The sequence below is a fragment of the Lagenorhynchus albirostris genome, chromosome 1 (genome assembly GCF_949774975.1).
Source record: "Lagenorhynchus albirostris chromosome 1, mLagAlb1.1, whole genome shotgun sequence".
In the NCBI taxonomy this organism is placed as follows: Eukaryota; Metazoa; Chordata; class Mammalia; order Artiodactyla; family Delphinidae; genus Lagenorhynchus; species Lagenorhynchus albirostris.
Window position 1 is genome coordinate 45,559,749 of NC_083095.1, and position 26,276 is coordinate 45,586,024.

The following is a 26,276-nucleotide window of genomic DNA, read 5'->3' on the forward strand; positions in this document are numbered from 1 at the left end:
TACAGGCGGAGACATAAGAAAAGACTCTCATTAACCTCTAAGCACTGACAGAATGCACCCAACTCTCAGAGTACCCTAACAATAAAACAGAACAAACTCTAAGCCAGAAAAGACGGTATTTCTCAAACTGAGTTCCAAAATATTGGGGACTGGCTTTTTTCCGAGAGGGAGTTCACTCCTTTTTTTAAAAGTAATATTACGTAAAACCATTTCATGGGAATTTTGAACTTCGCCTCAGGAGGATTAGATGGTTAGTAGTGCACAATTTAATGGAAAAATCCTTTACTGTCTGTTAATAGATACTGAATACAGAAAATAGCCTTTGCAAACACACATGCATGGTTTTCAAGAACTCACCACTCACAGTTTTCATCAATCTCAGAATTCACCATGGTATTTAAATATAAGACACACCTGCTTCATAGTTATCTGTAACATAGATGCTATATGATTTTAAACTTCCAGAAAATCAAGGTTTATGATGAACTTGATGGGACAACAAAGTATCTAAAACATCCTGAAAAGGTTACAAATTAAGAAGGGTAGCCACTACTTTGCTCTTCTACTATGACTGCAACAGAAGCAACACCTAACACATTTTAACTGTATTGCAAAATACTGATTTAGTGATATTATCCAAGTTTACATGGGACCCCTCCCCCCTTTTCTTAAAGTAAGGAGGAAAGGGAAGGGCCTGGAGGACAAAACACTCACTACAGCTGTTATCAATTATTAAATAACAATTGGGAATAGAGACAAATCGAAGTATTAGGTTTTGTTAAATTTACCATGTTGTGAACAGTAGTTCACAAAATTATTTCCTATTACTCCTGTGACATAATGCCAAATACAAAACTCTGGCATATCACAATTTACTGCTATCTAAGCTGATGAGACATCTACTGCTAGAATGAACATCAAAACAAATGAAACCTAATAAAAAGTTTAGCTCCCCCAAAATCATTAACGTATTTTGAAAAGTACACAGAGGATTACCAAGAAAATTTTGCTTCCACAGATTTTCAGATATTCAGCATTTCTGTTAAAACCCTACTGCTTATGTCGACTTAAAAATAAATGCACCATGTAAAAGTTGTGAATTAAGTTTTATTAGGGGACCTCACTGAGAACTACAGCCCAGGAGACAGCCTCTCAGATATCTCTGAGGAACTGCTCCAGAAAGGTAAGGGAGGAACCAAGATGCGTATATGTGGTTTATCAGCATGGAGGGGGGGGCGGGGGCGGGGGTGGAGGAGCCGTGCAGTTAAGCAAAAGATTACTGCTAATCACAAAGAACAGACATCTCAAGGGAATGCTTTCAGTGCTTTTCTATGTATGGGAAGATATAAGAAGCTGGGTTCACTGAAATTATTCCTTAGCTACACATCTTAACTATCTAGGTCCATGTGTCCAAAGCACAAAATGCCTCCTGTTTTTCTCCAACCTGAATTCCCCTCAGGCTAATGGCTTGATCCTCGTAGAAGGGGAACTGGAGCAGCATTCTTTGTTTACACTTATTTTTCCTATTCTAATATTTCTTACAGAAAACAAAGGAAAAAAACCCTCTACTCTTTCACATAGAAAGCTGTTACTTCCTTGAGTGTGCTGATGCTTTTTTTAAACTTTGAAACCATCATTCTTCCATACATTTTTTTAAATATTTGGTTGCGCAGGGTCTTAGTTGCAGCACATGGGCTCCTTAGTTGCGGCAGATGGGCTCCTTAGTTGTGGCATACAAACTCTTAGTTGCAGCATGAATGTGGGATCTAGTTCACCGACCAGGGACTGAACCCAGGTCCCCTGCACTGGGAGCGTGGAGTCTTATCCATTGTGCCACCAGGGAATTCCCTCCATATATATTTTTATAGAATATATATATATATATATATATATATATATATATTTTTTTTTTTTTTTTTGCGGTACACAGGCCTCTCACTGTTGTGGCCTCTCCCGTTGCGAGCGGAGCACAGGCTCCGGACGCGCAGGCTCAGCGGCCATGGCTCACGGGCCCAGCCGCTCCACAGCATGTGGGATCTTCCCGGACCGGGGCACGAACCCGTGTCCCCTGCATCGGCAGGCGGACTCCCAACCACCGTGCCACCAGGGAAGCCCAGAATTTATATACTTTTAAGGCAACAATTTTTGATATCATTTGCACATGCAGTACTTTCAAAGAACTAATCAGAGCTTTAACATATGCCCTATTTGATCAAAATGTAACTCGGACATAAGGATGTCATCCCCTTTAGGGAATAAATGTTAAAGATTCTAAGGCCAACCGTGAATGCAGTTCAAAAATCCATTAAGGTGCCAAATAACATTTCATATGAAAAACTCAGAGAATGGCAACTAATTCTCGAGTATAAATAAATGCAGCACCACACTGCGCTTGACTGCCAATGTACTCACACCACTCAGTCTCGGGCCTCGATCTTGAGCCAAGCACCTAACATAGCCCACTGGGCACAAGCTGGCCCATTAACACTGTTACAGACAACTAAATTTTATTTTATTTTTAATTTTTATTGGAGTATAGTTGATTTACAATGTTACTTTCTGCTGTACAGCAAAGTGTATTGGTTATACATATACATATACCCACTCTTTTTTAGATTCTTTTCCCATATAGGTCATTACAGAGTATTAAGAGTTCCCTGTGCTATACAGTAGGTCCTTATTAGTTATCTATTTTATGTATTAGACATCTGAATTTTAAAATGGCTTATCCCCTCAGGAAGGGAAAAGGTAAAAAAAGTAAAACTTCAGGGTAACAAACGTTAAGGCATCAAGCAAAAGCGTTTGCTTGCATTATCAATGTAGACAAATGAGCTGGCAAGTTAAGATTTCTGCCAGCAATCCTGGGTGGCGGTGGAAGGGGTGGGGGATTACTTCAGAAATAGGACCCACAGTGTTCATCAAAGAAATAAGCCTAAATCACAGTCCTGACTGTGCCCAGCTCTTTAGTAATTACTCTTCCTTCTACCACATCCCTCTAGAATCTGTTGAACCAAGACTGAAGCAGCAGTCTGCTACTTGTTAATTCTTGTTAAGAATTACCACTTATAGAGAAAAGAAGTTTATGGTCAATAGAAAACTGAAAAAGTTGTTGCTTTGAGGCTGTTATTAGAGCTTACTAAAGCCAGTTTAAGTACTGAAGTTAAAAATGAGTATTTTTCCAGGGGTAAAAGTGAGAAATCTACACTACAGAAAACCAACCAACCATTAGGCACCAAGGAGCCCAAACTGTCACGTTATTGGACAAAAACTACATATTGGGTTTTATGTACTTGTATAAGACATCTCATATAAAACCATTCCTTGAGTACACAGAGGGTCTGTTCATCTTTGCAACCCCACAGCCAATCCCATTCTGCAGAATGTAACTAAATCTGGAGCTCCCAAACCAAATAGGAAGAAAGGTAATGGTTTATAACAAGATATAAAGAACTCAATTTCAGGGTTAACTCTGGGCCTTTAGAACCAGCTTTATATAAATCCAGAATCTGAAAAGAAGTCAGGGGGTTAAAAGAGCCCTTATAAGCCCTATCCTCTGGAAATTCCTGGATGTATGTATTTATTTAACATGGTTGTAATCATATTGTACATACAATGTTTTACTTTTCACCACAAATATCTTCCATGTTATTACACGGTCTTCAGACCCATCAACTGTAAATGTGTAAGTGCCAGAATATATTAAACCGTTCCCTCCAGCCCTGGATATTATAACGTAACATCTTCATGGATACAATCTCTTAAGCATTTAAGGGTACGTCCTTAGAAGATTCTCAGAAGTGGAATTCATGAATCAGAGTGTCACTATTTTTATGACTGGATATATCTTGCCCAACCATTTCCAAACAGGTTAACGCTAATTTACATTGCTACCACCACGAAAACCATGCCAGTTTTTTTTTTAATAAATTTTATTTATTTGTTTGTTTTTATTTTGGGCTGTGTTAGGTCGTCATTGCTGTACACAGGCTTTCTCTAGTTGCAGTGGGCAGGGGCTACTCTTCATTGCAGTGTGCAGGCTTCTCATTGTCATGGCTTCTCTTGTTGCAGAGCACAGGCTCTAGGCACACAGGCTTCAGTAGTTGTGGCACATGGGCTCAGTAGTTGTGGCTTGCGGACTCTTGAGCACAAGCTCAGTAGTTGTGGCTCATGGGCTTAGCTACTCCGCGGCATGTGGGATCTTCCCAGACCAGGGATGGAACCCATGTCCCCTGCATTGGCAGACGGATTCTTAACCACTGCGCCACCAGGAAGTCCCAACCATGCCAGTTTGATAACAAAGATTTGGTTATTTGAAGTGAATTGGTTTTGTGCCTAGAGAAAGAAATCAACGTAGAACTAGAGATAAAAGATACAAATATGTGAGAATAATCTGTTTCTACTCTAGGATAATACTAGCTCTAACAGCTTTAAAATGTTTACTATGTGCCAGGCATTGTTCTAAACTCATAATCTCCAAAAAAACTTGGAAATTGTATACTCTTATTATCTCCAATTACTGATGAAGAACCCAAAGTAGAGGTGTGGAGGTTAAGAACTTGCCAAGATCACATAAGCACATCGAGGAGCATGGATGTGCACTGAGTCAGGAGCCAAAGGCCAGGCTCTTACCTACCACACTATGCAATGAGGAAGAGAGCAGGTGAGGAACACGTGGATGGAGTAGGTACTCCTTAACAAGCTTATTCTCAGTGTCATGAATAAAGACTGAGAAGTCTGTGAAACAGCAGAATCTGGGCTATGCGTTCAATTTTGGATACTTGGGTTTGATCCCTTACTTAAAATTAATCTACTCATTTATCAAATATTTAATTTTCCTTGAAACAAGGTGTTGTGCTAGACCATGGGGCTTCAGTCTAAACAAAACTGATAGAACTCCTGCCCTCATGGCAAATTTGAGAAACACATCATTCCCTTAGCCTTTCATTCACTTCCAAATCTAAAAGTTTCCAAGGTATCGAATCAAGTTAGCAGTAGAAGCAGACATCATTAGAAATATTTAAATTTATTTCTGACAAAGAGAAACTTCAAAAATTGAATGTAAGTGTGGTGGCCTGGAACAGAGGCCTAAGGACAGGTGACATTACTGAATAAGGCTGGGCTGGAATGACTACACAACACACACAGAAGAATACAAAGATACTGTTCTGGTGTTGATTTAAAATAGACCTACTTATAAAAATTAGTTCCATAAAGTGAGAAATGCTAGAGAATAAAAGAGACTGACATTAAGATATAACCATGGGCAAACGGGAAACTGTAAAAGGATAAAACAAATCAATAAAGAATAAGACCAATAAGAATAGAAATTAATATGTTCTATTGAGATTTCATAGGTCGTACCATCTCTTTCAGGCACTAGATTATGTGAAGCTATACACAACACTTCATCATTTGTCCCAAAATGCACTGGGACAAAGAGAAATAGTTGCCTTGCTACACTTTTTATTGTCACTCAACTGCTACTTCATCGTAAGTGTATTAGTCTGCTAGGGCTACCATAGAGAATACCACAGACGAGGTGGCTTAAACAACAGAACAGTTAGTCACTCCTCACAGTTCTGGAGGCTAGGAGTCCAAGATCAAGGTACGGGCAGGTCTGGCTTTGTTCTGAGGGCTTTCTTCTTGGCTTGCCAATGGCCGGCTTCTCACTGTAACCTCACACGGACTTTCCTCTGTGCACACGGGTCCCTGGTGTCTCTCTTCTGTGTTCCAATTTCCTCTTCTTCTAAGGGCACCAGTTAGATTACATTAGGGATCACCCTATCTACCTCATTTTACCTTAATTACCTCTTTAAAAGGCCCCTCTCAATTCAGTCACATTATGAAGTACTGGAGAGGGGAAGGGTGTTAGGCTTCAAAATATGCAGGTGGGAGGAGTGCACAATTCAGCCCGTAACAATGGGGTAAGTGTAAGGACTCACAGGTTAAAGTGTGATGTTTTAAGAACACATAAAAGAAAAATAACAAGAAAGCTATTTCAATTTGATCTCTGTATAACCTAAGATGGCGCTAAAGAACATTTCAAATGATTCAAGAGCTCACTGCTCCAACAGTAAACAGCTGGACAGTCTTCTAACTTTCTGCAAAATATGTCTGGAAGGGAAAAATGTCATCATTCCTATTAATTAAAATCTTTTTTATACAGAATACAGTGGTTATTAGCCATTTTGCAGTCCCCATAAGCACTTTGAAATTCTGATGAAAATAAAGAGGCCTCTCCTGAGTAAAGAGCACTTGTCTACAAAGTTTGGCATCATTGTTTCAGGAGATTTACAAACCACACCTCCCTGAAGTTCATCAGGGTCCATGGATTCAGGTTAAAGAGGACTGTCCTAAAGGATCCCTTACTGTCTAAATTAAAAACCAAATTTGTCCAAAAATGGAACAAAATAGTTGAAATTGAGATTATCTTGAAAAATACAGGATATGTGATAATCATTTACATTTAGCTACTTCCCAAAGGCCTGGAAGTAGCTAATGATCAACCAAATAATATCAGAATAAATTTTAATCTTACCAGCCAACACTAAAGGTGGGCAGAGGGGGGAAGAGAGAAGAAATATTATTTCAGAAAATCTAAACTAAGAAAACCTATTGCAATTCAGCACAAAATCCTAGAATAAAAAGAAAATAATAGGCAGAAATCACTAGCAAGTCTTGTTTAGTGAAAGAAGCTCCATTATTTTCTACATACCAAACTCATAGCCAGCAAAGATAACATTGTGCTGTGAAATTTTAAAACCTGGCTTGTAGTCTACTCTCTCTCTTTGCAAAGGTGCTCTCTTTGACTTTCCTCAAAAAGCAGCTTTGGACATGTTCAGACAATTGGGCAAAAGAGCAATTTATGTAGAATTTGACCTGGGGAACTCTGTGGATAATTTCACTAAGATGTAAGCTTCCAAGGACAGGGACCCTTAATCTGCCTGGTTTACCACTGCTGCCCAGAATTTTACTCAAAAAAATGTTTGTTGAATTTGCATGAATGATGTATTCTAAATGAGACAGCTGGAATCTGGAAAACAGAGTGAGAATGTAACATCCACCTCTACTGTACAAGCACCTCAACTGGATGGCTATAGCCTGTTGGATCCAACGAAGTATTAGTGGCAAGATGAAGCCTCAGAAAACAAAACTGCTATTTGTTAAAGGGATACCATTATTTTCTAAAGAGTTAGGTAACTCTTTAGAGTTAGGTAATTAACTTGCTGAAGATCCATCTGGCAAACTACTGAAAAAATCAGGTTCATTTCATTGCAGATGTATCTGAAGAAAAAATTCAACCACACTTATTAGCTATGAATAGTAAGGTAAATTGGCTCACCTCAGGAGCACTGAGCTTGACAACAAGATGTGAAGAGAGTACAGAAGAAAGTCAGTAAGAATGTATGAGAGGAAAGAAGTTAATTATCTGGTCACTTTTAGATCTACTGAAGAAAACCTCCCCTATTAACCCCACCACAGATATTCTTATGAGCTTCATTGAGCTGCTCAGACCACTAGGCCTTAGATCACTCTCTAGTCCCTAGCTTCAGCTGCTTGCTTTAAATGAAATACAAATGAGGTGACTGGGTTTTTCTAATAAACAAATTAATTCTTTCCATAAACAAAAATATTGTCATATTATAAATATTAATAGGAATATTTGGAAGGTCATCAAAGATACCAAGTGAGCCCCACAAACCAGTGAATAATACTCAAATGTAGGGCTTCCCTGGTGGCGCAGTGGTTAAGAATCCGCCTGCCAATGCAGGGGACATGGGTTCGAGCCCTGGTCCGGGAAGATCCCACATGCCGCAGAGCAACTAAACCCGTGAGCCACAACTACTGAGCCTGTGCTCTAGAGCCTGCGAGCCACAGCTACTGAAGCCCACGCACCTAGAGCCTGTGCTCTGCAACAAGCCACCGCAATGTAATGAAGAGTAGCCCCCGCTCGCCACAACTAGAGAAAGCCCATGCACAGCAACGAAGACCAATGCAGCCAAAAAAAATAAATAATAAATAAATAAAAACAAAACAAACAAAAAAACACTCAAATGTAAAACGTGGCAGTTATGAAATAGGACTAAAAAACTCAACAAAATCAGATCATCTTCCAAGCCTCCCTTCTACAGTTTTACAAAAAAACTGCACAATTTTGAAACCAAGGTCTTCAGTAAGTAATACCAAAGTTAACTATACTAAGCAGACATATTTTAAGCACTCTAAGGTAATTTCCTAACTAGGTGAACTACATGGGTCTTAAGTCATTCTGAAGTTATCAGCTACCCAATATAACATATCGCACATCTCAACACCGAATCATGCACTATATTTTAACCACTGCTACAAAGTCAGAGAGAGAATACTAATTCAAATAAATATTTATTCAAAATAAAATACACTTAAAGCCATTAAATGCCTTAAATTTTATTTCCCGACAGGTTTTGATTAAAAATAAATAGCAGGAATGATAGAAATAGACATCACCATTTTCCAAACTTTATTGAATTAATGGATCTAGGCAATGATCATCAGTAGCTGCTAACATCACAAAACTGAAACACAACCCAACATTACATGCTCCTGATGGGGGGGGGGGCGGGAAAGACACTTAAAAAAAAAAATCTATTCTAATCTGGTTAATCCTTTAGAGCCAGTCTCAGAGGAAATGTAGAAGACAGCAATATGCGAAAAACTGGAGGAATACAAAATAGCAAAATCTAGATTGAGGGGAAACTATAGAACAAAATAAGACTGGTTTCTTCAAGCAAATTCCAAGATGGGAGGGGGGCTGGGGGGAGAAAGAAAGAAGAGGGGAGCCTATACATTAAGATATTTAACCAACCAATCAACCAAATATGTGGATCCTCAAACAGACATACCATAAAAATTAACATATATGTATGTATGTATGTATTTTTAAGTCCTCATCCCTTAGATATACATCCTAAAATCTTTTTAGCTTAAATGATATGATGTCTTCAAAACAAGATGGGGGAGAAGAGGAGATTCAGAGTAGAAATCAAGCAAGATTGCATGAGGTGATAAACTGTTGAAGCTGGGCAATGGCAAAGTGGGGTTTTATCATTCTAGCTCTGTATTTTTGTTACACAACTAAATTTTCTCATTATCAAGAGGAGAAATAAATAAATGGAAGCATTTGGAAACAATGGATGAATGAGCCCAGAAATGTTAATTATGCACACACAGTTGGAGCTGCATACCATCTGATCTGGAGTGAGAAACTGTGGAATTCACAGGTTCCCTGGGTAGGGCAGCTCTGCAGGGATCATTGTTAAGTCCATCCCCACTAAGGCCCAGGCTGTCTGATGCAGCACTCCTTCCTGGTTCAGACCCAGGGCACCAACCAACATAAGTTCTTCTTGCCCTACTCCACACCCTTTACTGAAAACTGAACAGGAAATAAACCAGAAGGCACAAAAAAGATAAGAAAAGGGAGACAAACACACAGGCAGTCAAATAAAAAAGAACTGAAAGACAACAGTGGTCAAGGCCGATCAACCCATTAATTAAACAAATATGGCTTTCAATCCCTCATGCTGTAACCTAAATGAGCAGCCTAATTAATACCTGACTCTGCCTTGTATAAGTGCACTTAACTTCCACAACTTTAAAGATAAACATAAATTAAATATTTAAATAAATACATAGGGAATTTTACTATTTAGAGACATCTTACTGCAAATTCTTTTACAACAATAGTCACCCCACATTCACTCATGGGGCAGGGGAAATGATAGTATTAATATTAAAATGTTATTATTAATAATGTAGCCATTGATATTTATTGAGTATTTAAGCTGTATACTATTCTAAAGAACTTGATTATGTATGTATATGTATTAGTTTCATCTTCAGGACAATTCTATGAGATACATAAAATTATCATTATTATTTATTATTCCCATTTCACAAATGTGGAAGCTGACCAACTAAGTGTAATGAATACTACGTGCTGGGTCTTTTGTGGCCCTGTGATGCAGCATGTGGGATCTTAGTTCCCCAACCAGGAATCGAACCCGTGCCCCCTGCAGTGGAAGCGTGGAGCCCTAACCACTGGACGGCCAGGGAATTCCCACTAGGTCATTTTTAAAATGTGCTTCATAGTATTTTAAACGAGGCCATGTGTGTGTATACAAACACATACTATATAACAAATAATAGAAGAGTCAAATGATTTGTCCAGAAGTCACTAAATCAGCTGTACAGAGGTTCCTAATTATAAGTACAGTATATTTATAACTGTCACAGACCAAAGTCACTTCAAGTTCATGTTAATAGAAATGTTTCTCTTTGCCCAGGAAATGGTCAAAGACCTGAAGATAACTGAACACAGATCCAAGCTGAACAAAAAGCCAAAGGAAAAGCATTACAATACCATCAACTCCTTAAGGGCAATTCCCTGTCTGACATTTTATAAATACCCCATTGGATCAAGCACGGAACGCTTTACACACAGGAAGAGCTTCATGAAAAGTAAATGCCAGAACTATTCTACAGTAGCATCCTCGTCTCCCACATCTTCATCAATCTGAACTCCAAATAAAGGGGTAAATAATGTTAAGGAGCTCCTGAAAACACCTGCCCTTCAGGGTCATACAGGGTTATTAATGGACCCACCTAACTTGCTAGTTTGACAAGGCAACCTGCCCCCCTAGGGGGACCATTTCAAAAGCTCAGTTCCCCCAAATCCCACCCCACCTCCCACAAGGAAAACTGTTCCACATGACCTCCTTGTTTCTCTACAAAGCCTCAACATCCTCTCAGTCATCTAAGGTTGATAACTCAGCCCAGTGGTTCTCAATCTTCTTGGACCCTAGATCCTTTTCAGAATCTGAGAAAACGTCTGAGTTCTCTGGCCCAGAAAAATGCCAGAGTACGCACATGAACAATTTTGGACAGAATTTTGGGGAAAACTCAGTGCTTATGATTAATAGCTCCTGCCTCCTCCTACTTTTTCCTTCACCTTCACAGTAGCCATTTGACCTTTCTTCCCTACCTATCAACATCTTCCACCAGGGAAGCCTAAGAGTGACAAAGATGTTAACATCTTTGTCACTCTTTACCTACAGGAACTACTGAAACCCAACTGGGCCCTTCCCTGCCCAGGTCTCATCCACAGCCCCACCCACACCCATCAATGGTTACTATAAGCCTTGCTTGAATTTCCAGAACTACTCTCTTGGGACACTTACCATGGTCTATCTTGTCTTCATCTCCCCTACTATACTGTATGCTCCTGAAAGGTAAGAATACTCTTACTCCTTTCTGTATCTCTCATAGAACACGCAGCAAAGTGCCTTGCACATGGCAAGGGTTTTCGTAAGCATGAATGTCAAACCTAAGGATTTAGAAGAAACCAGCCAATCAGCAAGAACCTCTTAAATGGAACATTATGAGTGTCTGACTAATCAATGCTTGGGCAGCCCAGGAAGTTGATGCGATTAAGCAACTCCACCCACCATTTCCTGATCTAGCACCCTGCTCTCTCAGAGACGGGAGGTTCATAAGGTGGAGACACAGAGACTCTCGGCGCCACTTTCCTGCAAAGCAAAAAGTAGTTTGGCTTGAGCAGCAGCTTTTCTCCAGCACTCTAGTTACCTAAAACATTCCTATGCAACATCAGATTTTAAAGAAAATCCTACTCTCAGCCATGCGCAAACACACAGAGCCACAATACTTAATACTGTCACTTTAACTAAAATAAAAACAACTTTCATTTTTTTCACACCAGACTAATGGAAAGAGATTAAAAAAAAAAGAAAACTTTCATGTTACTAATAACCTCCAGGACAGAACAATCTAGATATGCAGGCATTCAGCTATGAGTTAGGCAACCTCCTTCTCATTTTCAAAGTCCCAAACCACATCCTTTAAATACTAAAATACATAGACACTAAGTCCCAACAAGAAACACTGCAAAGTCTCCCCATGACTCTTTACTATATTAAACACAGCTGTCTAAGGTCATGTTTACATATAGATTAAGAAAAAAAAAAAGCCAAACCAACATCAGCATTAACAAAATGTATAATGTATAATAAATGTATAATAAATTTCCAAACTAGAAAAGAAGAAGACACCAAGAAATTTTTAAAACTTCCATCTGTAAAGTATATAAAAACATAAATAATGTCCTATTATCATGTTTTGGTAATTTCTGTGTAAGTTTTTATATATATAAAGTTTACATGTGTGTGTGTGTATTATGTATGTGTGTGTGTATATATATATATATATATCTCACAATGCTTTAATTACTTCAATAGAAAACCCTAACTTCCCTGGTTCTAAATTAGTTATAAAGCATGCAGAGTTCACACCCAGAACCTTTAGGTACTTCAACTGTTAACAAACCAAACCACAAAGGAAAAACTGACACCCAAGATCAGATTTATAATAGATGCAAAACTACACACAGCAAGCAAAGCCAAACATGGTAAGAGTTAGAAATGATACAAAACTCCCTCCCCAAAAATTTCTAGTAATAAGCTTATTCCTCTTTCCTACTGCCCAATCTTATATAAAAGATTATTAGCACAAATAAAGTAATAGAAATCCTAATTCACAAACTGCTTGAATTTGTGACACATGGGTCCAACTCTTGCTTTCCATCCTCAAAGCAGGATCCTACTCCCTAGGCAAGATGGCCCTGTAGCTAACAAACACAGCCCACTGGAAAAAGAAAACAAACATCTTCCCTAAACATAACAGCACCTGAGCTGTAAGGAATGTTTTGTATCTACAAAGCACTTTTACAAACATCTCACTTGGTCCTCTTTCTGTTCCTCAGCGCATCTGCATCTTGGGGTCTTTGTACCAGCTGCTCCTTCTTTCTCCCCAATCCCTGCATGCCCACCTATCACCTTGTGGCCCTCACGTCACCACAAACTTCATTTTCCTCAGTGTTTTTGTAGTTCACAGCCTGCAACCACTGTGCTGAAAAAGGAGATAAAAGCCCAGAAACTGAAACTTGCTCAAGACCACAGTAGTGATGTAGTCATTACTTCAGAGGTCAACATTTTCTGACACACTAAAAATTTTAAACGCACATTTTAAGTTATAAAAGATTTAAATAAAGAGGTTCACCAAGTCCTCCTTATGAAAACATTATACAATATGTTTTATTTCAGGAACTGACATTCAGTCTCATCTTGTATTAAACACTTCCCTCCCAGTTTTAAAAAGCATAGTAAAAGACAATCTGAGAAAGAGCTTTGTATCTGAAAAATCTTCTACAGTGATTAGCAAAGAACTAAAAATTACCCAGGGGCAAACCAGAAGCTAACCTGCATTACCTGGGAACTTATGGAGAGGTGATAGTGCTAGACCCAGGTTCCCATATAAATAGACCCTTTAAATCAGTCTATTCAGTGTTGCACATAACAATGCCCTCATGGAGAGTAACACTCACTGTAATTCTTACTTCTACTGAGTGGAATGTTTAGGTGAGAAAAATATTAAACACCAAAGCATAATCATATAGGATATTCTTCAGTTCCTGAATTCGCTTAGAAAATAATTATTTAATACCTACAGATATGCTCCCATGTGCTTGAAACCCTAATTTAATGAGGGCAAAATGAAAGCCAAACAATGTGAACAAAGGTTTCAGCAGCAGTTCAAATGGAGAAAAAGTTGAGAGTGAGTTATCACAGTCACATATCTTTAAAACACGACAAACCCATAAGAATCTGCAGATTGAATGTCAGCATTTATATTGCATGTATCAATTTAGTTTTTCAAACTTTACTCAAACTAACATCAAAATAATATTGAAGTATTGTATATATTATGTACCTATTTGCTCTTTATAGTTGCCTAAGATCTAGAAGCATACAAGGTTTACTAGTTTTGTTCATTATATATTTAACTACATTATAATGTAATGTAAAAAAAATTATTTTTTTCTTTTTGGCTGCGCCATGCAGCTTGCGGGATCTTAGCTCCCTGACCAGGGATTGAACCCGGGCCCTCAGCAGTGGAAATGTGGAGTTCTAACCACTGGACCACCAGGGAATTCCCTACAAAACTTTCAATTCTACTCACATTGAAGGACCTCAATAAATTTCTTCCTTAGGATGGGATTCACATGTTCCTCAAATTTACAAAACACTGCTCCAAGACCTGAAGTTATTCAGTAAAAGAGAGGATGAGAGCCGCATAGGAAAAACTATTAATATATAAGTATATACTACAGTGATTTGATTAAAACTACAAAAAAGGTAGGCCCATCCTCATCCAGGTCGGCAACACTGGTAGTTGCACTCAAACTGCTACCATCTGGAGGGACGTAAAGAGATCAGGCCCCTTACCTTTGGGAATTTTCACCAATCCTAAACCTTGGTGAATTTTCTCCCATTTCACATCACAAGTATAAAACAATTTCTAGTCTCTAATTTGAATGTTCAAGCAATTATTTCTCCTTTTATTCAAATCTCACAGTTTGACAGCTAAATTATTGAACGGATCTTTCATTCATTCACTTAGTATTATTGAGCATCTATAGTAGATAGTACCAGGAACTTTTCCAGAAATTGGGGATACAGCAGTGGGCAAGTACAAAAATTCCCATTCTCATCAAACCTGTGTTCTAAGTGGGAGACAGATGAATAAAGCGTATGATACATAAAGTTATCTATGGAGGGAAAGGGAAGCAAGAAGTATATGCATCATGTACTAATGATATATATAGGCATAAGATTTCAGAAAGCTATGTTTAGTCACTGTATCATGAAACAAAAATGTAATAAATAAAACCCATTAGAAAGAATATGAGTGCCCATTTACATGACAAATCCAGAAATGAGATGAGACTATCAGGATAACACACAGAAGCAAAATGGCACAAAAAGCAAGGTCTTTTTGGACACTGACTCTGATCCTGGTATGTGCTCAACCCATTCCTGAAATACTCTAAATAGATGTGAAACAAATTTTAGAATAATATTTATGGAGACACACACAAAAATTAAGGAGAGATTGAGATAATACAGGGAAAGGAAGAATACCCAGGAATTAAGTTAAAAATAGGTAGATTATTCTGTAGGTCACTCACTGTTAGCCTAAGTGCACAGTATTTCCTCTGATTTCAATACTAAAAACTAATTTGGATAGAAAGAGAAAAGTGACATCATGGCTATCTGATGCCACTCAGCTCTAAATTTCTTTAATGGTTACAGAAAACACACAAATCAAAACTATAGATAAATGCCTTCCACAGGCTCTTATTTGGGAAGATGGGGAAGGGAAGGGAGGGTCATCAGTAGTTAGAGGAACAAAGAATAGGCTAATCAAGAGAAAATCCCCTTAAAATAGGCAAATTTTATTAGAAAAATCAAATTATTGTGAAATTTTCTTTTTTAAATCCCAAATGCCTTTTAAAAAAAGTTACACAGGTATTTTAATTCTATCCCACTGTCACATGTCTACTCACATTCCACAAAGCCCAGAAACAAAGAAAATTCAGTGACTCTCCAAAACAATACTGAATAGAAAGAAACAGAGTGTTTCAAAAATTTCAAGAAACACAAAACTTGGTTAAATATCCTTTAAGATCATGCAATTCTTTTATTTCATGCTCAAAACAAAAAACTGTGTGATATTTATTTGGTTTCCTGAATAGTACCTCCTTAGTGCTAGAATTATAAATCCTGAGAATCACAAAGGAATCATGAGATGACCACCTAGCCATAACTTCACACACTGATGGAGGACCAGAAACCCACCTTTATCACTGTGCTCTGAGCTGACAAGGCTCCCAAGGCTAGCTCATACTATAAATCAGTGTGTCAATTTATTAAGTCGTAATGGGGATCAAAATTCCAATTTCAGAAATTGGAATACCTGAGTCCTCCATTCATACTGTCCCCTCTTTCTGATATTAAACCAGGAGGTTTGGGTTATACATGAAAAAAATAAAGAAAGAAGAATCTAAGGAAGAATTCAACCAAGCTATAATCAGTTTCTATACACCACCCCGCACCGGCAAAGAGCTCACTCAACACTGAAAGATTCAGCCTCTTCCCCCACCCCTCTCTCTCCTAAAGGCTGGACAAACATGGCTTAAATTTTTGTTTTTAAGCTCCTCCTTAAGGCCTAATCAACTTCCATTTATTACATACTTTCTTCAGCTGATTAACTAAATGGATTTTAGCTTCCTAGGTGTTCCTACCCTTCTGAGTTTGAACTAGTTCCTTGACGGTTCTAAATCTCTCTAACTGCTCATTTGCTAGATTATGTTCCTTCTAAAGATGTCTGATTGCATCCAATACTACTCAACTCTCCCTAATTTTATGAGAGTCATCTTATCTCAAAGTTGAATAGCATACTAACTTGAAAGAGAAGAACCTACTTAACCATTCATTCTTGCCACAAATGTTACTCCATGGCATTAATTTGAACCATTTTTAAGGTTTAAGAATGGGATAATACATTAGAGAAAGAATGCAAAATATGCAAGAATTTTTGAAATAAACTGCTTTTTAAAGACATTTTGCACAAACACCCATCAGTCCTTTCCTGGCCCTCCAGGCAGTGGTTCTCTACCTTTCAGGACAGATTCTCTATCCCACCCTCCAAGAACTTCTAAATAAGTAAAATCAGCTATGCTATACAGGATTGACTGATATACTGGGGAACAATTTGAGTAAAATATGAATTTCGTGTTTGCTTACGTAGGATTTCTTCTGTGAGAAACACTAGGTGCACATACAAAACTGCACTCAGTTGATCCCAGCAGCACAGGACACACACATGCACACAACTCAAACATCTTTTTTAAAACTTTAAAAAAACACACGTCAAGCACATGCACCATCTGTAATGTTTTCCTGGAAATCTGAAAATAACCTGCAGCAACCCAAGTTGGCTATGATGCCTCAGGGCGCCTCAAACAGTCTGGAAACTGGCACCTTAAGTGCCCCACCCCCAGTCTAACATTTCTAAAAATAACCTACACAGTGCACAAAGTGGCCAGCTCCCAACCTCTCTCCAGGGCTCCGGGTTTGTAAACTGACTTTTCTAAATCTCCACTTGGATATCTAATAAGCATCTGAAACTCAAAACGTCCAAGACAAAATCCTGATTCCCTGTGCACGTTCCACAAACCACCCTTCCAAAATCTTACCCATTTTAGTAAACATCAATCCTTTTTCCAATTGCTAAAGCCAAAAATCCTTGAATCATCCTTGACCCCCTTTTTCCTCTCACAACCACATCAGCAAATCCCATTGGCTCTACCTTCAAAATATAATCAAAATGCAACTACCGTTCACCACCTCCACTGCTACTACCCTGCTAAACCACTAGCATTTTTCACCTGCATGAGTCTCCTATTGGTCTCTCTCAATTCTACTCTTACTCCCCATATGGTCTACTCTCAAACTCAGCAGCCAGAGTGATCCTATAAGGAAAAAGGGAAATTCAACAATATCATCTTCAATGCCAAACCGTTCAATGGTTTCCCCTACGATGATACCCCACCATCTCTCATTCCTTACTTGTCTCTCCCCACTTTGCTTACTCTGTTCCAATGCGACTGGCCTTCTTGCTCTTTGTCAAACACGCAAAGCACAACCCCACCTCAGAGCCTTTACACTTGCTGTTGTTCCCTCTGCTTCTTCCCCCAGATATTTACCTGTGTCACTCTGACTTCTTCCACATTTTTGCTCAAATGTCATCTTCTCAAGAGACACTCCGTGACCATCCACATAAAGGAGTATTACTCCCCTGCATTCCCTATTCCCTTTACCCCTTCTTTACATTCTCTGCAGCACTTTCTCCTTCCCTCCTGACATGTCTATGCTGGTGCATCTTTCCTCTGCTAGAACATCAGCTCTAGGAAAAGACTTAATTTTGTTCACTGTTATATCTACCAGGCCCCAAACCATATGTTACGGACACTCAATACTGTTGAATAAAAATTATACCAATTGCTTTAGGATGTTTTACTTTTTTACTTAATATCAAAATACTCCCCGGAGTTTGTATTATTGGGAGTTTTTCTATCCTGCATCTCAAACTCTCCTGTTTTCCTGATAATAATTAAACTTAGGCTTTTTTTGGTCATCATTATCCATACAGAAAATTATTTGGCTAGTCCACAATGAATTATACTTTGATTTTCCTAAGCTCTTTAATTCTATTCATAAGCTAAAAGATTAGATAAAATCAGGGGAGATGTTTCAGGTGGCAAGGCACTTCAAAATCTAACCACAGGACTTCCCTGGTGGCGCAGTGGTTAAGATTCTGCCTGCCAATGTAGGAGACACTGGTTCAAGCACTGGTCCGGGAAGATCCCACATGCCGCAGAGCAACTAAGCCCATGTGCCACAATTACTGAGCCTGCAATCTAGAGCCAGCGAGCCACAACTACTGAAGACCGTGCGCCTAGAGCCCGTGCTCTGCAACAACAGAAGCCACCACAATGAGAAGCCCGCCCACCTCAATGAAGAGTAGCCCCTGCTCACCGCAACTAGAGAAAAGCCTGTGTGCAGCAACTAAGACCCAACGCAGCCCAAAATAAAAATCTAACCACAACATGTTTAAACCAAAGATTACCTGTGGGCCCCAACTACACAATTTGGCCCAAAAATAAAAATCACATTTTGGGGACTTCCCTGGTGGTCCAGTGGTTAAGACTCTGAGCTTCCACTGCAGGGGGTGTGGGTTCAATCACTGGTCAGGGAACTAAGATCCCGCATGCCACACGGTGTGGCCAAAAACTAGATAAATATCACTTTTAACCTTTGCCTCATTTGATTCTCTAGTCCCAGACCTCTACCAGTTATTTTCAATGTGGATTGGGGGTGGAGTGGGGTGGTCATATTAATGAGCCTTAATAGGAAGCTACTTGATTATCACCAGGTAGAAAGTAAAGCCCATCAGGATTTGTCTGGAGTCTTCGTAATGTGATGGAACCTCAACTCAGGGGATTTTAGATTTTACTTCCTCTCCTCTACAAACTATCTCAGTTGTATTTTGTGTATGCTGAGGGTATTTAGACACCCCCTTGAGCAGGCCTGCGGTCTAATCTATGAAAAGGTATTTGGATTGTCTTAGGTCCTTTTGAAAAGCAATGGAGTTGCCTCCTTGTTACTATGGTAATGAGGGCCCTAGGAACAGATGTAATTTCAAAGCATTCAAAGCATTCGGTAGCTTTGTTTTTTATCAGGAATAAGGTAGGAGGAGCAGCAGAAGCAATTATGGAGTGCATTTATAAACATGTAAAGAAGTGTGTTTCTTAACTCTGAATAACAAGATTTTAAATTGTTTAGTTTACAAGAAAAAAATGAAGGGAATAAGAGAACTGAAGAAAATAAACATGCTGCAGCGTATTCTAACACGCATAGCTCTACACCATCACTGAACCTGGCACTACAGATTTTCCAGAACAGAGGTTCTCAGATTGGTTTTCAGATTGGTCTGGATGGGAAGAAAAATCCATTGAAGTAACCAGGAAATCAACCAAAGCAAATAGTGGTACCAAGCCCAATGCTCCCAAAACATTAACAGTTTAAAGGAGAGATGCCACATCTCAATAAATTCTTAAAAGAAAATTCTTAAAAGAAAATAATATTCAGCATCTATTCCTGATTTTAAAAAGTTCTTAGCAAACTAGGGATAGAGTAAAACTTTACCTTAATGAAAGCACTCTCCCAGAAATTTATAGGAAATAGCATACACAACAGCAAAATATTAAAAATATTTCCTCTTAGAACCAAGAATAAAGATGCCAGCCATCATATTATAAAAAAAGATTAGAACATTGAGGGAAAAGACAAAAATCTGTCATTATTTGCAAACTATATGTTATGGGGCTTTCAAGTTAAACAATCAAATTAAAAACTATTTGGTTTAATAGTACAAAAACTTATCAAAGATCAAAATTAAAAACAAAACAAATCTTAAAAAGAATTACCACATGACCCAGCAATTCTACTAAGTATGTACCTAAAACAGGTACTTAAACAAATACTTGTATGGAAAAGTTTATAGCAGAGCTACTTAGAATAGCCAAAGGGGAAAACAACCCAGATTTCCACCAGTGGATGAATAGATAAAGTGTGGCATATACATACAATGGATTATTATCTAGCCATAAAAAGGAATGAAGTACTGATATGTACTACAACATGGATGAACCTTGAACATATGAATGCTAAGTGAAAGACTCATAGGTCAGATAACAAGGTCACACATTACATGGTTTCATCTGTAGGAAATGTCCAGAATAGGCAAACCTATAGAGACAGAAAGTAGATTAGTGGTTGCCTAGGGTTGGTTGGCAGTGGGAGGGGAGAGAGCACAGAGAGATAGGAAATGACTGCTAATGGGCATAGAATTTCTTTTTGGAGTGATAAAATATCCCAGAGCAGCTTCCCTGGCAATCCAGTGGTTAGGAGTCAGCACTTTCGCTGCTGTGGCCCCAGGTTCAATCCCTAGTCAGGTAACTAAGATCCCACAAGCCACACAGAGCAGCCAAAAAAAAAGAAAGAAAGAAAGAAAGAAAATGTCCTAGAATTAGAGGTGATGGTTGCACAACTCTGTAACTACACTAAACACCAGTGAACCATACAGCTTAAAAAGGTGACTTTCCCTGGTGTCCAGTGGTTAGACTCCATGCTTCCACTGCAGGGGGTGAGGGTTTGATCCTTGGTTGGGGAACTAAGATCCTGCATGCCATGTGTCGCAGCCAAAAAAAAAAAAAAAAAAATTAAAAGACAAAAAAGGTGAATCTTACAGTATGTGATTTACATCTAAATTTAAAAAGTGAATGGAAGAGAACAGTCAATAAGATTTGAGGTGGGAAAAACATAAAAACTCCAAAACATATGCTAAAACTATAGTAACCAAAACAGTATGGCAGTAGAGCAGAAACAGGTAAGGAGTTCAAGATAACAGCATCCTCAATATTGGAGATGCATAGTTAGTGGGAAAAGCAGAATGTTTGAATAAATTGAGAAAACCAAATATCTGAGTGAAAAGGTAGATGCCTACTATACCATAAAAACTTAAAAGTGCCATATTGAGTAAACTGTAAAATTCAATACTGTCAATTATGAGAATATGATTTTAAAATCTTAGTGGGAAGTAAATCCTTTCCTAAGCAAAAGACACAAAATATTGACATATCTGACTAAATACAAATTTTAAACATCTATTTGGGGAAAAGACACCATAAAGTTAAAAGACAAGCAAAAGACTGGGAGAATATTTGCAATATACACAAAGATTAATTTCCATGACATTAAACAGTTCACCCTAGCCAATGGGGAAGGAGCTGAGTGTCAATATTTTAGCATAATTCTACTGGTGTAAAACAAACAAAACTGAAAAGACTATATACAGTTTGCCAAATACATAGAAAGATATATAATGCCCAGCAAACTGGATATTTTGGAAGGTGAGTTAGGGACATGTTATTTTTTTCACATCTATTTTCAAACACTCTTTGAACTTCTGACTTTACAATATCAAAAATAATTTTAGAAGGAAAAAAGACTGAGAAGCAAAACTTCAAGGAGATGAGGGCCACTGAAGGATTTTTCAAAGAGAAGTAGGCTGGTTGGATTAGTTTTCTTGACAGATCCCTGAAGCAGCTTTACAAAGAAGGGCTATGAAAAGCACCAGTTTGGAAACAGGTATTGATTCATTTCTGTATTCAACAAATGCTGAACACCTACTGGGGCTCGGCACTGAGTTAAGCACTGGGACCAATTAGAAATGTTGCAAGTTGTCTCAGCAAAAGGTCAAGTATACTAGGTATACAATACTTTGGGGACTGGTACAAGGGACATAAGGCATCATTTTTAAGGCCTCTGTGGATAATATCCTTCTGATACTCCTTACCTTACAAGAGGACCAGATACTGCTAATAAGTATAATCCATGTTTTGACAACTTGAATAGAAAAAGCAAAAAGTCCATATCAGCCTGTTCCTGCAAGTCCTGTTTTCAAGATTCTTTGACTGCGTAAACCCCATGTCCTAAAAATCTTTGAACGAAGAAATTTCAAAGCCACCCTTGGTCATTTTCTCTGTATCCATTTTTTTTTTTATTCCTTGGTTTTGACAAAAGATGACCAAAAACAGGACACAATATTAATAGTTAACCCAAAGGAAAAACATTTTAGTGAATCATATTATAGATATTTTTAATTGTGATTTAATCTGCACTGGTTTCTTTTTACAGTTGACATGTTCCCATTTTTATCACACCCATCTGCTATTTCAACAGCAACCCAGTTTTAGCAAAAGTTAAAGACCATGACTATACATAAAAATTTTTTAAACTTTCTCATCTTAAAACTCATTTTTTAAAAGTGTCCACTAAGTGAAGGGAGGCAGGAAAAATAAAAAAAAAACCTGCTGGTAACTTTGGCAAACAATTCACCCTACCACTTAGCTTAGGGGCATTTCAAAGATGTGAGAAGTGTGGCAGTAGCTCCACGTTATACCACTACGTTAGGGCTAACCGCTTTACCATCTAGGGCTGAGAAAAGGAGCTCCTCTCACGCTGCTGGTTAAGCAGGCAATCACTATCACCTAGACAAAGTCCACCGCCTGAATGAGCTTTTATTAAAGGCACCATAATGCTACCACAATTCTCCCCAAACCATACCAACAAGGTCCCTCATTTTTAGATTTCCTATTACAAATGCATGCTGTGGGCAATGCCAAGGAAAATGGAGGTCAGTTTCTGAGGAAGAGATTATGGCAAGCATGACAGTTAGGACCTGCACACCCCAAAACAGTCCCAATTTCATAGTATTTTATTGTTTTCACATAAGATGCCTTGTTAATTAAATATGTTATTCAAAATGATTTAACAGTCGTACTCATGAAATATTTTTTAATAAGAATAAAGTTCAGAGCTTCCCTGGTGGTGCAGTGGTTAAGAATCTGCCTGCCAATGCAGGGGACATGGGTTCGAGCCCTGGTCTGGGAAGATCCCACATGCCGTGGAGCAGCTAAGCCCGTGCACCAACTACTGAGCCTGTGCTCTAGAGCCTGTGAGCCACAACTACTGAAGCCCACGCGTCTAGAGCCCGTGCTCTGTGTCAAGAGAAGCCACCGCAATGAGGAGCCTGCGCACCGCAACTAAGAGTAAGTAGCTCCCGCTCGCCGCAACTAGAGAAAGCCCTAGCGCAGCAACAAAGACCCAACTCAGACAAAAAAACAGATAAATAAATGAATAAATAAATAAATTTATTTTTTAAAAAAAGAATAAAGTTCAAAGCCCAGAAAAAAAAGTCTTTTCAGACTCTCTGTAGAGAGCATATAATCATATGGAAAAAACCTGGCCTAATCCCCCTGAGCCATTTGAGAAAAAGAAGCATTTCTTCCCAGGCAGGAGATCACCAGAAATTACAACAGATTTAAAAAACAAAAACTAACAAATAACAACCAAAAAACAACCGCCCCAGCCATTAGCACATACAAAGTGCCTGACCTGTATCTCATAAACAGAGGGGGAAAAACTCTCTAATTAAAACACAAAAGATGGTGAGGGAAGGAGAAAAAACTGAAGACTGAAAAAAGGGGCAATAAGCAGCAGTTACCAGAAGCCATTTTAGTAGCAATATTTAACAAGTGGATATGGCTATACCCTCGGTCTTTAGAAATTATTACCATCTTCACAGCTTTGAACAAGAAGGTTCACCTGGACATCTAATATAATTTCACATGCACAGTGTCAAATATTTATTCCTTTTATATCCTGTCAGATATTTGTTCCTTTTAGCCACAACTGTCCTGAGCCTTAAAAATATATGTAAATAGATGCATTTCTCGACAGAGGAATCCAGGAGAAGTACCTGAGAGTCCCACATCCCCCTCCTGAGAGATTACAAGCAATTTCTTCCACTTCAGTTGCCACACTGGTATCCTAACACTTTTCTATTCTAGACTTAACCAAAAGGTAACCATCAATAGATAGACAAAGGGGACTTCCCTGGTGGCGCAGTGGTTAAGAATCCACCTGCCGGTGCAGGGGGCACGAGTTCGATCCCTGGTCTGGGAAGATCCCACATGCCGCGGAGCAACTAAGCCCATGAGCCACAACTACTGAGCCTGCACTCTAGAGCCCACGAGCCACAACTACTGAAGCCCACGCACCTAGAGCCCGTGCTCCGCAACAAGAGAAGCCACCAAAATGAGAGAAAGCCCGTGGGTAGCAATGAAGACCTAAGGCAACCATCCATCCATCCATCCATCAATCAATCGACAAAGGAGAACTTAATGGACTATGAGGTGGCCTGGTGTGAAATTAAGGGTAATGAGAGTCTAACCAACCCAAACACATCAAATCTAATGGGGAAAGCAGGACACTGAATTTGAGCAAAATAAGTTAAGAATGGAGACAAGTCACAAGATTGGAAGACTCACTAAATGAGTGAGCAATAAATGTCTGCTGCAGAGTGGATGAGGTGACCAGGTTGCCAGATCCAGCCACTTGGGCAACTGGAATGGCTACAGAATCTGAGACAACTAGGTACTGTGGTTCCAATTCTCTGTAATACCAAAGTATGTGACCTGAAACTGCTCTGTATTTCCTTATGTCCCCACACATCCATACCAAAAACTAACAGCAGGTCATCTGGTTCAACATCTACTTACAGATGGTAACTTCTTCCTTTATGAAAATGAAAAGTATTCTAGAATCAGTAGAATTTTTTCCTGACTGCATTTATATATGATTTGCAAACCAACAGGAGACTGGCTAAGCCTACTAAGAACTCCCTTAAATTGTTGAATCTATTTACCTATTTTTTTCAAGAATTAGATCTGAGACTTCTGGGTAAGGATGGTGGACTAAACACATAGCTATTCACTGATCCTTCCCCAAACACCAAGGGATAATTTTTTTTTAAGATATAAACCCACAGAGATGAAGAGAACTGAAGATTACAGCCACAAATTTTTGAAAGCTGGAAAATAAATGATTAAAAGGTAAAGGACCCAAAGACCCAAGAAAACGAATCCTAAGGTAAGCTTCCGGGAATACTTCTCCAAAAGGCTCAGCAAGGATAAATGGGAAGAATTAACAGAAAATCGTTCTGAAATGCAATTCTCAGATTCCTTTTCACTCTCTCAGGCAGGCAGACAAATGCCCTTCCCTCACCCTTGCAAGACTCAAGGTAATCTAAGGAGGTTTATAAATAAACAGAGATTTATATGGACTAGGAATCACCCACCAGGTAAAGTGAAGGCAGTTTAAGTTAACATATGTACTAGATTCCAGTCCATAGTGTGTTGGTAAATAAACGTTTAACAACTGGCTGGGGTTTGGGGGGGGCGGGAGGACAAGTGTAGTTATTTGCAATGTTTGCTGTTTACTAGTATAGCTGCTTCAAGCTACCAAATGATGTCACTGAATGCAGAGTTCAGAAGCGATGTCTATTACTACATAGTATTCCCACCATATAGACAGACGTATGTACTCTCAAGAGCATCCACAATAAAAGAAAAAAAAGTAATACAATACACAGAAAGTGGTGGGGTTTTAGTACTTATTAATTTTTAATATAACATTTAATTATAAATCCGCATAACCTTTAATAATTGTAGTATGTAGCAACTCACTCGCAAAGTTCCTGAAAATTTAACAATTGTCTCTGATGTGCTAGTACTGGTCACTGACCCCAGCTCCCTCCCCTCTATCAATACCTTTCCCAAAAGGCTGACAGCCAGGCCTTCACTTCCAGGCAGTGGAGATTAGAAGAGATATCTCTGGGGAATTTGACCAGTGATTAGTCTACAAGGAAAAATATAAAGATACTGAAAAGTTCCCAAACTAAATTTGACCAGACAGATCATCCTACCTCAAAGCACACAATTGATAAGTCCTACCTGCATGTTCAGAGCTCACAGTCAGCTTCTTAGGATCCCACTCTTAAATATTAGCAAACAGCCAAGAGTTGTTAGACATCTCTAGTATGAAAAATAGAAACGGAAACAGAAAAAGAAAGCTGAGAGAGAGACTAGGGTCAGCTTCACAGGCATGTGACCTGGGCAGTCACATAGCACCCTGTACTTGGAAGAGCTCCATGTTAGGTTTGACGCTATGCTCTTGCTGTCTTGGAATGCTTTAATAATGTTAAACAAGGGGTCCCACATTTTCACTCCGTACTTAGCCCTACAAATTACATAGCTAGTCCTGATAGAGATTATGTAGGCAGAAGAAAATTCTGGGGAGAAAAACACCATTAATATTTTCAGAAACATAAGATAAAATATTACAAACATGAAGCCA

At 38.7% G+C, this 26,276-nt stretch overlaps 1 protein-coding gene across 13 annotated transcripts in view; it reads right to left on the bottom strand.

The window, feature by feature from the left end:
• The window catches only part of FBXO34 (F-box protein 34), a 92,240-nt gene that overhangs the window by 15,791 nt on the left and 50,173 nt on the right, over positions 1–26,276 (bottom strand). For 2 of the 13 annotated variants that reach the window (XR_009539205.1, XR_009539203.1), the window contains one exon: positions 3,918–5,746. The exons of 8 other annotated variants lie outside the window; for them this stretch is intronic. Coding sequence is in view for 1 of the 5 variants with exons in the window: in XM_060142201.1 (XP_059998184.1) it covers positions 12,792–12,874 (83 nt within the window). In the remaining 4 variants the exon portion in view is untranslated. Of the gene's footprint in view, positions 1–3,917; positions 5,747–12,791; positions 12,956–26,276 lie in introns of those variants that run through there. 3 more of the 13 variants (XR_009539207.1, XM_060142201.1, XR_009539204.1) reach the window with 3 other exon arrangements.